Source organism: Hordeum vulgare, chromosome 2H, assembly GCF_904849725.1.
Source record: "Hordeum vulgare subsp. vulgare chromosome 2H, MorexV3_pseudomolecules_assembly, whole genome shotgun sequence".
Lineage (NCBI taxonomy): Eukaryota > Viridiplantae > Streptophyta > Magnoliopsida > Poales > Poaceae > Hordeum > Hordeum vulgare.
The window spans coordinates 525950822-525963809 of NC_058519.1; the positions used below are offsets into that span (position 1 = coordinate 525950822).

The 12988-nt window shown below is 45.2% G+C and overlaps 1 protein-coding gene across 2 annotated transcripts; it reads right to left on the reverse strand.

The window, feature by feature from the left end:
* Window positions 1-7325: 7325 nt before the first annotated feature.
* Window positions 7326-12580, reverse strand: LOC123427004 (protein NBR1 homolog). Of its 2 annotated transcripts, none has more exons than XM_045110933.1 (8): window positions 12316-12580; window positions 9703-10955; window positions 9485-9599; window positions 9194-9391; window positions 8777-8926; window positions 8590-8688; window positions 7796-8497; window positions 7326-7688 (listed from the first exon to the last, which is right to left on the reverse strand). In XM_045110933.1, exons 1-8 carry the CDS (start codon window positions 12394-12396, stop codon window positions 7683-7685), a joined length of 2604 nt encoding a protein of 867 aa, XP_044966868.1. In that variant the 5' UTR covers window positions 12397-12580; the 3' UTR covers window positions 7326-7682. The 2 variants fall into 2 exon arrangements, with proteins under 2 accessions (XP_044966868.1, XP_044966867.1); XM_045110932.1 differs by having other exon boundaries at window positions 7326-7708.
* Window positions 12581-12988: the final 408 nt, after the last annotated feature.

Sequence of the window (12988 nt, forward strand, 5' to 3'; positions counted from 1 at the left end):
CTTTTCGGAATTGCCCCCGAATCCGAAGTTGTGGGGGCCACCAACAACGGGTCGGTGGGAAGTTTGTAAATATAAAGAAAATCCTTAAGCATGTTTTTGACTTTGATAGCCATTGAGGATTTAAATGTGGATATGGCCTCATTTAATTCCTCTCGGGTGACCGAGTTTGCAGCACCTCCCTCGGGCACCTCCTCAACCCGTTCCCCATCGTCAACCATACTCTTTGGGTGGTGAAACCCTTAATAAAGAAACCTCGCTCTCACTAATTGAAAGGATCGATATGGTTGACTAGAGGGGGGGTGAATAGGCAACAACAAATTTTAAGCTTTTCTTTAAACAAATTAGGTTTAGCAACAAATAGGTTGTCTAGATATGCAACTAGATGAGCAACATATATGATGCTAACAACCATAATAATAAGCGATAAGTAAATACAAGTAAAGGTGAGAAATAACCACAAGTGTAACTGATGAAGACGAGGATGTGTTCTCGAAGTTCCTTCCCTTTGAAGTGAAGTACGTCTCCGTTGGAGTGGTGTGGAGGCACAATGCTCCCCAAGATGCCAAAAAGGCCATCGTATTCTCCTCACGCCCTCACACAATGCAAAGTGTCGTGATTCCACTAAGTGGTGCCCTTGAAGGTGGCAAACATACCTTTATAACAAGGTTGGGGCTCTCTCCACAACTCAATTGGAGGCTCCCAACAAACCACGGAGCTTCACCACAATGGAATGTGGCTCCGAGGTGACCTCTTCCGTCTAGGGTGCTCAAACACCCAAGAGTAACAAAATCCACACAAGAACTTCGGGGAATCAATTTTCCTTTGGTGGAAGTGTAGATCTAGGTCTCCTCCTTCAATCCCTAGCAAGACAACAAGTTTGAGTGGCTAGGGAGAGAGATCAGGCAAGAAAGCTTCAGTGCATCAATGGTGGAGAGAGAGGTAAGAGATGAGGGGGGAGGAAGGAAGCCCTCCATATATAGCCCCCCCCCCAGATTTTGCACTGGGCGGTACAACCGGTTGCCAGGCCGGTACAACCGGTGTTCCTATATTAACGGAACAACCGGTTAACCACCGCTCTACAACGGGCCAAAACAAAAAGTTAGCCCTGAGGTTTCACCAGCCACGACTGCTGGGCGTGGGTAAGTCCCAAGCGGTACAACCGCTTGAAACACCGGTAGTGTCCGCTATAATTAATATAGCGGTACAACCGGGCCACCACCGCCCAACAACCGTAGTGAAACAGAGTCGTGACCGGTTCTGGACCGGTGTAGGGCCGGTACAACCACCCAGGTGTTGAGCGGTACAACCGCCCATGACAGCGGTGCAACCAGTTAGTTAAAAAACCAGGGGCCTCTCTCTCAATGATGCAATGGAACGAGATGGGTGCAAAAGTATGGGAGAAGAATTATTCACCCATAGACTTCCAATGTGGATCCCCTCTTAATAGTACGGGATCCCTACGACCAAAGAGAATAAACATGTAGGGAACACGTCTTCGATCTTTTCCGTTTGGAGGGAACACCTAACCGTCTTGTGTCTAACATATGATACATGCATACTTGACACCCGATTACATAACATAGTGAGTTTTCATCATCACCAAAACACTTAAGATAGAGAATGCCCTTACAAAAAGGCAATGAAAGGGTTTGAGAAGGTATCCATTTTATCTTTGTTGTATTCTCTATTTTTGTTAAATCTAGTTTTTTGTTTGTTCAAAACATGTGCAGCAAAATAATAGCTAGTAACAAACTACTTCTCAACCTTTCATGTTTACAGGGAGACATTGCACGGTGCCGCATGGAATAGGCGTACAACCTGGTCCATCACCCACTAAACACAACCTCAATGGAGCTGGCATTCAGGGAAGAGTTGGCAGAGTGATTTCAGGATGGTTCAAGGCTAATGGGCTTTTTCATTAGGTCTAGATAATGTCTCAAATGGTAGCATCTTGATAGGACCAATGATACTTATGTAAAAATGATAACTCCATTGAACTTTGTTTTGTTTGTGGTATGTATGAACCAGTGGTACTTGTTTCGGTTTGTAAGTCTGAATTTGGATGAAGCATTTTTGTGCCAACATGGTTGCATAATAATTACGACAGTTGTCTATTGCTGAAGCTTTTAGTATATATTTTAACATATTTGCTGGAAGCATACTATATAAAAGCTTCAACAGCACACCTTTCTTACAATATATTTTAACTTATTTGCTGGAAGCATAATCTATAAAAGCTTCAATAATACACCTTTCTTACAATATATTTTCCGCAAACATCTTTTTCATGTAATAACTGTAGTGCTACATTCTGGCAAATTATTTGCTTCAAGCTGACCAAAAAAAAGCTTCATCCATGTTTACAACCATTACATATACACTCCAAAATTTTGTTCCACAACCAAAGCCTCGGAGCTTGGCGGAGCAGCAACATCAGGTGTAGCTTTTTTGTACCAGGTTGAAGCTTTTTTCGTACGAGGTTGTAGCTTTTCCTATCGCTAGTTGTAGCTTTTTTGGTCGTCGGTTGTAGCACTAGCCATCTCACCGGTGCTCGATTTTTTGTTGCAAGCTGCACACCGGGGATGAGAGGTGGTGAGCACGCCAGCGAGCTTCAATTGTCCCGACACAGTAAGAATCATGTATGGTTGCATCATTTAAACAAAAAGCTTCAACTACTATTTGTCTTTGCTACAACTAGTGACCACATCTATTACAAGCAAGACTGTTTTTTTCATAATGATTTTTAACTGTAAAAAAAACCATGAAACCATTGCAACAAATTTAGTATCCATCATTCAGCAAGGTTACAAAGCAATACATCATTTCTCCCTCATTGAAACATCCTAAAGGGTAAGGACCTTTTTGACATCCAGAACTTTTCTGGCCGCACTCGCAGCAAGTATTTCGCAACTCTTGGCGTTCTGATCCTCATCTCCACAAAAAATGCAAGGTGTCTTCTTACCCCTTGGCTTTGGAGCTTTCTTCGTTTTTGCTTCATCTTTCTTTGCTTTCTTGCTCATCTCATCTTCTCGTAGCTCAATTAGTGGCTTCCTTCGCTTCTATTTTTCTTTGGCATCCCTTTCTTTGCAGACTTTGGCGGGTTTTGCAAACCTACGGGGGCTGGTTCCTGATGCCCTGTAACTCGACCTGTTCAAGCATGCACTTGTTCAGTGGCTTCATGGCCTTGGGCTTCTCCGGCTCGTGGAACCCTATCCCTCGCTCTAGCTTACATTGCAACAACTCCAACATTTCCTTGATTAATAAGTCGAGAGACGAGATTATAAGCTTCATCACTAAAGCATGCATCAGAAGCGAGCTTGCCAAATTGCCTGCAGAGAGAGTTCAACTTGAGTGTGTTTGTCATTGGGACACCAAAGTGCATGACCCTATTCCCATCACCGGAATCAGGTGATACATTAGTTGTTATCTTGGACCATCTTTCAAGCATGTAAGTTGCAGGTATCGTTTTAACGTTTAGGTGCACCATGACACGGATGATATGTGGGCAGATCAACCCACACATCTCAAACATGTTGCAGCTGCACATGTACCTCTCATCTTCAAGATCAACTCGCACAACATAAACTTTAGGGTTGACACCATCATTTGCAACAAGATGAAATATTATGGAATCCCCCTAGACTTGAATTTGCAGCCCAATGCATGCTGATTTAGCCAAGAGCTTTTGGAACTTGGAAAATCTCTCCCTCGTATAGAAATTTGTTGCTTGCTTCTCAATGTTGTAATTGCAAATAAAAAAGCTTCCATCATTAACAAAGTTTTCTACATATGTTTCAAATAAATGTTGCAACCAAACTGTACTGCCAAAAACATTTAAAATCAATGATGTGAAAATAAGCATGAATTTTTTTCGGACTTACTTCCCCCATAGTGGTAGCCTCGTCGTTTCATTGATCAAGCCATCATTATCCTCTAGCATTAGCTCTTGGCAAAGCTCAAATTGCCAAATGAACGTCCAAATTGAGTCTACATGATGGTTCAAGATCTTGAAGTACGAATTCGGTCCCTCGGACCTGCCGGTTGTTCCTGTGAATGGGAAGAACTTCTGCCTAAAGTACACGGGGGGCCATGTCTTCCTGGTTTTGCACATGTTTTTTAGATGTTGCTTGTCATCCAAACCAAAAAATTGAATCATCTGCTGCCACCTTTGTTAGAACTCCTCAATGGTATCTAACCATTGATGCAACCATAGAATGCTTTGGCAAAAGGCTCGTCCTTGCCCAGCATCTTCCCTAGTTTTGTCCTCGCAACCTTAAAGACGTGCCACTTGCACCATTTGTGTGTCGAGTTTGGGAACACCAAGGAGATGGTTGTAGCCATTGTTTGGTCTTGATCAGTCATGATGTTTAATGGATGCTCGTTATTCATTGCCAACATCCATTGCTCAAAGACCCATTTGAACGTTTCAATCTTCTCATCAGGCGGCAAAGCACACCCCAAGCAGACCGTGTGTGTTTGGTTGTTGATCCCAACAATTGGCGTGAAAGGGAGGTTGTAGCGATTTGTACAAAATGTGGTGTCAGAAACACGCAATCTCTGTACTTCGGGTACAATACCCTTGTTCTCGTGTCAACCCAGAAAAGCGCCCTAACAGCTCCATCTTCCTCTAGCTTGGAGAAGAAGAAGTTGGGGTTCTCAACCTGCCTCCTCTTAAAGTACTTGATTGTCAGCTCCAAGTCATGCTCCGACAGGCCCTTCGTAGCTTAGCTCTTGCATTCGTCACATCTGACTTAAAATACGACAAACTCCTTGGATCGCAACACCGTGCATCTCCCAGCAAGCTCATCACATTTGTTGTTTATATGTTGCGGTAGTGGAGTGAAGTGATGTATTACATATCGGCTTTCGGGGTCTTTGTGTGAGATCGACAGAATCTCCGATGATTATTTTGCAACATCCATGGGTGAGTGTGATCAGCTTAAAAAACGGTCAAAACCCAGGTTCCGTCTCGCAGGCTAATACCCATATGCGCCTTGCAATCGTACGGCTCCAATCTGTTTCTTTGCCTCTTGTCACTCACATCCATAGAGATGCTAGCTTGTTTTCTTGCTGATTTTTTATTAGCAGCATAGCTCATGTTAGCATCATCACACTGATTTATTGCAGCACCGTTAGAAATGCTGCCACTCGCATTCTTGGATGGATTTTTCCTGGATTGTATGCACTCAGAAACTCTATAGATCAGAATACCCTTCTTCTCCGAGAGTCTTGTCCTACTGTGTCTCGATGTCACAATTCGAGTACCAAAGCCCATCTTCAATGCATATTCATTGTACGCTTGTTGTGCTTCTTCAACATTGTATAAAACCATTCTAACAAAGGGAACAATTGGTTGCAACGATATATCCTCTTCTGGTTCATCAACAAGTGTCGTAGCATTTCCATTGGCATCATTACAACCAACTTGCGCGTTGTAATTAGCTGCACCGTTCATGATCTGCTGTAAGGTGTCATCACTATTCATTCCCAGAGGATCATTCAGATCAATGGTGTCATGTTTTTCTTGCTCCGCAGCATTTTGCATGTCATTATCAACAAAAATCGATGGTTCCATTGCAACATTCTGCAACAAAATCAGCAACCAAGTCATTTTCAAGTTAATGCTTCGAAAACCATGCAAAAAAATGCCAGACATAAATAAAAAAATAATGGATGCAGCATATGAAACACAAATCCAAAACAAGTTTTTGTTGCTAGCATCATAGCATAATGTTTTTTACATCCAAAACAAGCATATCATACCTATTTTTCATGTTATTTCTCCAACAAAACTTGTAAAACAGGGGTTCAAACATCTTGAAGCATGGAAGTATGCAACATCTTTTTGTGTTTTCATTCATACTTGAACCAATTCCTCCTTATAGCATGAAGGTTTGTAGCATGCAGCAATTATGATGTAGCATGTAGCAATCAATACGTTGCATGTAGCAAATGTACTTTATGGATGGAACATCATAATAGCAGATAACAGTAAGAATCATTTTACTAGCATTATTTTCAGTTTCACAGGAAATTCAGAATAATCAACCCAAGTATATTGAGAACAAATCTTTTGTTTGAAACAAATCAACTAAAAACCAATGGTTACAACATTTTTTGTGAGAGAAAGGATCTAGGGTTCATACCAGATCAAACTTCATCACGGCCATGGCATGCTGCATCCTGAAAGACCACACCCGAATTGATGTACCGTTGCATCACCTCCACACTACAATCAATGTATTGCCGCCTCACCGAGATTCGGCCACCTCCACACTACAATCAATGTATTGCCGCCTTACCGAGATTCGACCATGAGTGTCAGCAGATCTCATCCCAAAACTCGAGCCCAAATCCATAACAGCAAGTAATTGATCTCGGATACAGATCTCATCCCAAAACTCGAGCCCAATCCATAACAGCAAGTAGTTGATCTCGGATATATGACATGGTTAAAGCAAATCCTAGGTCATCTATCCTATGATAGATGGGGAAGACCTCCTCGAGCTCTTCTTGTCGCCGGCAACCAAAACCCGACGGATCCAGACGCCACGGCATCCACGAATCGGGGCGAGCCGATTCGGGACAGGAGGTCTCTGTTTTTCTGGATGAGGTTGCAACATAGATATTACTAATTTGCTGCAACGGTTTGCTTCAACCATGTCAGTAAGATCGCACCCACGAATCGGGCGACGGATCCAGACGCCACGGCATCCACGAATCGAGGCGAGCCGATTCGGGACAGGAGGTCTCTGTTTTTCTGGATGAGGTTGTAACATAGATATTACTAATTTGCTGCAACGGTTTGCTTCAACCATGTCAGTAAGATCGCACCCACGAATCGGGGCGAGCCGATTCGGGACAGGACAGGAGGTCTCTGTTTTTCTGGATGAGGTTACAACATAGATATTACTAATTTGCTGCAACGGTTTGCTTCAACCATGTCAGTAAGATCGCACGCAGATCTGACAAACATGGCTCCCTGCATCGCCTGAGCGTGACCGGCATCAATCCATCGGCCGCCTGAGCGTGACCGGCATCAGTCCATCGGCGCAGATCACTGCCCTTTTGTGAAGTAACATTCAGGACAGAAGATACCAAAATCAGTACACTTCCTTCCTGTTTCTTCACACAAGCAACCACATACTCAGAAGATACCAAAATCAGTACACTTCCTTCATGTTCCTTCATACAAGCAACCACATACTCCGTCTGATTAACTGGAATACCTGGGACCAGGACGATAATAAGCTCTTAACCAACCACATCTCTGATGAAAGAGCAAAGGAACCATCTGATTGAGAAGCACACGAACAACAACAAGCGACAGATATAAACATATACTCATAAACCATACTAGCAGTTCGCCTGATAAGGTACCTGCTTACACGAAAGGCAAACACGAGCGGTAAGTCACCGGAGAGCCAGACTATTATGGTCCTGCTTACTGTCTGCTACCACTACTGCGGCTGCAGTGCACTGCATTATGCGGCATCACTTCAGTTCGTCTGGTTATTCCCGCATTACATTATATACTACTACTTTATCTATATCTAGGTTACTACAAGGCAGCGGCGCTCCAGCAGACGAGCGCAGGAGGCCATCACCGCTCCTTCTCTATGGACAGAAGATCCATCACCACACACTTCATGGAACTTCATGGTTCTTGCTCGACCACTTCTTTAGATCTGTGTCAATCATCAAAACCCTGAGGGGAATAAGAGTTGAGAATTGTAAAGAAGGATCCTAAATTTAAGATATTCTCACGCTACACAGGATGAGAAGTGGTGCATACCAGTTCCTTCAGCTCCACAAGGAGCGGATCCCATTCATGGAAGCCGCACAGGTCATCCACCGACTTCTGGAGATCATACTCATTCTGCCGAAGCACCTCCTTGTTCAGGTCAACCTGCCTGAAGCCCATGTCCACCAGTTCCCTCAGAAGGTTCTCCTCCATGTCGTTGTTGATGGTTTCATCAGGCAAAGGCATGCTAACAGGAGCAACATGTGAATTGTCAAGAATAGCTGCAGGTAGAGGTTCTGGCATACTGATGTGTTCCATCAGTGGTGCGGCTTCAGGTGCAGGCACACCAGCAGGCATCCCTAGAGCTTCAGCAGATGAGGCCTGGGGATAAGCAACGGGTACTTGAACTGGTTCATCTGCTGCCTGGGAATAAACGACTGGTGCTTGAACTGGTTCATCTGCTGCCTGGGGATAAGCGATGGGCACTTGAACTGGTTCTGCCTGGGGATAAGCGATGGGCACTTGAACTGGTTCTGCCTGGGGATAAGCCATGGGTACATGAACTGGTTCATGTGCTGCCGGTGCAGGGGGCACAACACTTCCAACCGCTTTGGATCCCTTTCGTCCCAGCGTGGCAATCACATCACACAGAGATACGCCGTCCTCGTCATTGTCAGATGCAGAATCTGTGGTCCAGGTTGCAGTGCTGCCTTCTGCAGGCAAGTTCAAGAAGTTCAGAGGGCGGCGCTGCACCTGCACACGAATTTAACAGGCAAATGATCAGACAAGTAAACAAACCATATGCCACTGCAGGAAGAGAATCCTATGGTCTAATGAGGCTATACAATGGAAGGCCTCAATGTTGTGGGGTTGCTGTCTGCAGGCAAGTTCAAGTCTATTGCAGCAGTTTGGTTGTCACCACTGGCTCTTACAGGCTGTTCCACCTGCACACAATATCAGCATGCGGAAGGTCACGAGGAGAGGAACATCAAGGCTGACAAGGAGAGGAGCAAGTGATGGCGGAGTAAAAACCTCGATAAGAACCCAAACTTGTTGACCAAATTTCTGTAGGTCCGGCGATGTTAGTCTCCAGTACGATATGTACCTACCAGGTTTCGCAGGTGAAACAAAGTCAACATAAACATCAATTTCTCCATCTAAGGGGAAACCAGCCTCTGGAACCTGTGAAGGTCAAACAGAAGTTAGACTTTATAATGGTCTGGGATGCACCTACGTAATCTCACATTCACAACATATTAGCAAATAAATTACTCCCTCCGTTCCTAAATATAAGTCTTTGTAGAGATTTCACTAGTGGACTACATACGGATGTATATAGACATACTTTAGAGTATAGATTCAATCGTTTTCCTCCGTATGTAGACCCTTAGTGAAATCGCTTAAAAGACTTATATTTAGGAACGGAGGGAGTATGTGGTTAGTAAGTACCGCTAATTTCACTGAGCTTTGGCGAGCAAATTCATCTCCACCAACCCAGGCAAGGTGGGTTCCATAAGGCCATACGATAGTTCCATTGTTCCGCATGGACCAAATCTTACGAAATGGAGTTGATGGAGCCATTCGTGTTCCATCAGGGACAGTGAGATCCTTGACAAAACGGCAGTCAAGTTGGAGGAACCTCTTATCCTGAGAATGGTCAAACGGAAGTAAATGTAAATATTATGTTACTATCTCATGTGAACTATCTAATCATGAGTATGGACAGACTGATCAGGTCACCTTATTCAGGTTTCTCAATCTTTCACTTACTGAGAGCGGCTTGTCCATTCTGGTATATTCAGCCTCATTGCCCATGCGATAGAAACAAGCACAGCATAGATCATAGTTATGTTTGCTGCCAGCAAAGAGAAAAATGTCAAGAGAACAATTGTTTTTAAAATCCAATGAAAAGTAAGATATGAATGAAGGCCAGAATTATTTTTAACTAAAATACTTACACGGTGGACTTGAAGCGAGACCCAACAATCGGTGTCACCCCGCAGCCATCACATTCTACCCATTTATGAATCGACTGCTGTGGGATACCATACCCACTGTATGAACCAAATGAGTAGGGATCTTGATAAATTCCATATGGATTAACTGATGAAGGCCTACTGAACCTGAACTGATTGTAGTCATGTGCAGGTGGAGGAGGGAATGCCTTCTGCAAACCATGGGTTGGAACTGGACAATAAGAGGGAAGTCTAGGGCTAGTTTCAAAGGCTGGAATTGAACTAATCGGAGGGCCTCTGGGGGGAGGGAAGGCTGAACTTGAATCACCGTTGATCTTTCCGACAGACCCAAAGGGCATATACCCATTAGCAGAACCAAGAGTAGAGCCACCAAGAGCAAATGAAGGAACAGGTGGCACGGAAGAAGATATGACAGGTTTCCCAATACTTTGGGCATGTGATTTCCCCTTACTCAGGGCATCAGTTCTTTTCTTATGATACCAGAGTTTTCCACCAGAACCAACTAAAACAGATGGAACCCCAGTTGACGTACAGCCTGGTGCTTGTTGAACTTGAGCATTGGTCTTCTCAACTAGCACACTCTTAAGACCAAGTGCTCCAGATGATTTAGCATGTTGCGAATGTGAAGCTGAAACTGTTGCAGATTCAGATGCATGATTATTTTTTATGTCTCTCACTGTTTGTAGATTACCATTAGAGGAGCCAGACGAACTATCAGAGAGACCCCTGGTAGGTTGCATACCGCTCTTGGGTGTTACCAGTTTAGCAATACAATCCAGCAACTCATGCACCGGTGATGCCGATGATGCAGCTTTAGAGCGCAGCTCATGCGATAGTTTAGCAAGGACAGCAGGAACTTGCTCTGGTACAAACTTCAACGCTTCATCAATAGCTGATTTCACCTGAGCTAGTTGATCTTCCATAGCTGCAGACATCTTAGACCGGGAATTCAATACCTGCTGGTTAGGCTGAGGTGCCCCAGCACTGCTGCTTTTCAACTGGACATCAATCCTAAGAGGGTTCAGCTCCTGACTAACAGCTGCATCACGTAAATCATCATCATCATCCAGCATGACAACATCTCCATCCTCATCAGTATATGTGAGAATCAATTCATCATCAGGACTGAACTTAAAAGCATTTGCAATCTTCAACCGAAGGGCAGCAAGATTATGATCCAAGTTTGAACCATTCACAGAAGCACCGAACCGCTTGAGAGTGCCGCCATATTTGACCTGAAACATGAACCGAAGGTGAAGTCGAAATTAATAATAAGAATAATGTAGGATTGAAACTACAGATTAAAGAAGAAGGATTACAAGAGGTGGCACAAAGAAAACATCTCCCTAGAAGAAGTGTGTTGCTCCGATGTTTTGTTATTAGCGAGTTAAGGACAACAAAAAGAATAACAGCAGCTACAAGTATAATCTTCGAAATAGTGGAGATCTATATAGTGAGAGCGACACAGGTGTACAGTCCACACAACCACAGTAAGCATGCTATGCGCAATAAGAAGAATGAAGGCAATGACACTCAAGACAAAAATATTTCCCTCTCATGCTATTAAATTCCGGAGTACACAGCAGCTCGCGGGAAATCCAAAATCAACAATGACCTCAAGTGCTCAGGAACACAGACTATTAAAGTACTCTACCATCAAATACAGACACAAAGCATCTTCAGTTCTTTACTAGCATCAGTAATCACCCTACAGTAATCTAAACCTACGTAAACTCGCCACTTGACAGGTGAAATTATCAGCGCTTCTACACTGACGGGCAAGATCAAAACAATCTGACCACAGACACAAAGCGTCTTCAGCTCTTTACTAGTAACCAGTACACGCCCTACTGTAATCTGAACCTACGCAAACTCAACACTTGACAGGTGAAATTATCGACGCTTCAACAGTGGCGAGCAAGATCAGAACAATCTGACCTCAGACAAAAGCATTTCAGTTCTTTACTAGTATCAATAATCGCCCTACTGTAATCTGAACCTATGCAAACTCGCAGCTTGAAAGGTGAAATTATCACAACGCTTCTACAGTGGCGAGCAAGATCAGAACAATCTGACCTCAGACAAAAGCATCTTCAGTAATTTACTAGTATCAGTAATCGCCCTACTGTAATCTGAACCTACCCAAAGTCGCCACTTGACAGGTGAAATTATCGCAACGTTTCGACAGTGGCGAGCAAGATCAGAACAATCTGGCCTCAGACCCACCCATACTGAGAAGAAAAGTAAATAAATTTCTTCAACAAGCAGATGGAACACAAAATCCCATCCCAATCCCATCATCTTGGAAACCACGGCCTCGTCCATCTCCAACGAAGGGGAAAAGACCACCGATGTCAGTGTCCAAAGCCATCGCGACTAGACACAACTTATTAGTACTTCGAGAAAACAAGCAAGGCCACGAGCACCGCCCGGATCGCTCTAAAACCTAGGCAGGCGCAGAACCCCTCCTCGACTCCCGACGACGAAACGCCAAACCCTACGCGGACAGAAGAAAAAAAAAACGGCACTCCCCTCATCCTCCCCGATCGAACGCCACAACGACATCACCACACTGTGAGGACACGGGAAAACCACCTTGATGACGAGATCCCGGGGCCGGCGGCCGAGCGGCACGGGGCCGCGGAGCGACGGCGGGGCGCCCCGTTGAGGCATCATGGCGCGAGTCCGCGGCAGCGGGGGCCTCCGCGCAGCCCCTGCAAGCCTCGGCGATGCGCTGCACAGTGCCGGGGCTGGGGGAGGAGGCAGTGCGTCGGCGGTGGGGGTGGGGGTGTGGCGTGGTGGGGAAGAAGAAGAAGGGGGCAGGGCCTCGCCGCTCAAGCCCCTCTTTTATCGAGCCGTTCCGTTAGCTTCGAGGGGAAGGGAAGGCTGGGAGTGGAAACTGTTGCGGTAATTTTGCGGCCCGGGTCCCCCGTGGGACGGCGGGCCCAGAGGTCGGTGACGGAGGCGGGCTGCCCGCGTGGGCTGCATGCGGCGCAGATCACGGCTTGTAACCTTGTTTGCGGTGGGGTCTGGCGTGCGTGATTTTGGTGTTTGGCGGGCGTGTGACTGAAGTTTTCCAGGGTTGTGCATATCCCCATCGGCGGGGCCCGTTGGGCAGTTGGGCCTCAATATATTATTGTTCCTTAGAGCATCTCCAACAGGCGCGCTTCGCGCCGCGCCTAAAAAACGAGTTTGCCGTGTGCTGGTCGCCTGGTTTTGCGTGTCGCGCAGCGCTGGCTCCAACAGCCGTGCTATAATGCAGCGCGCG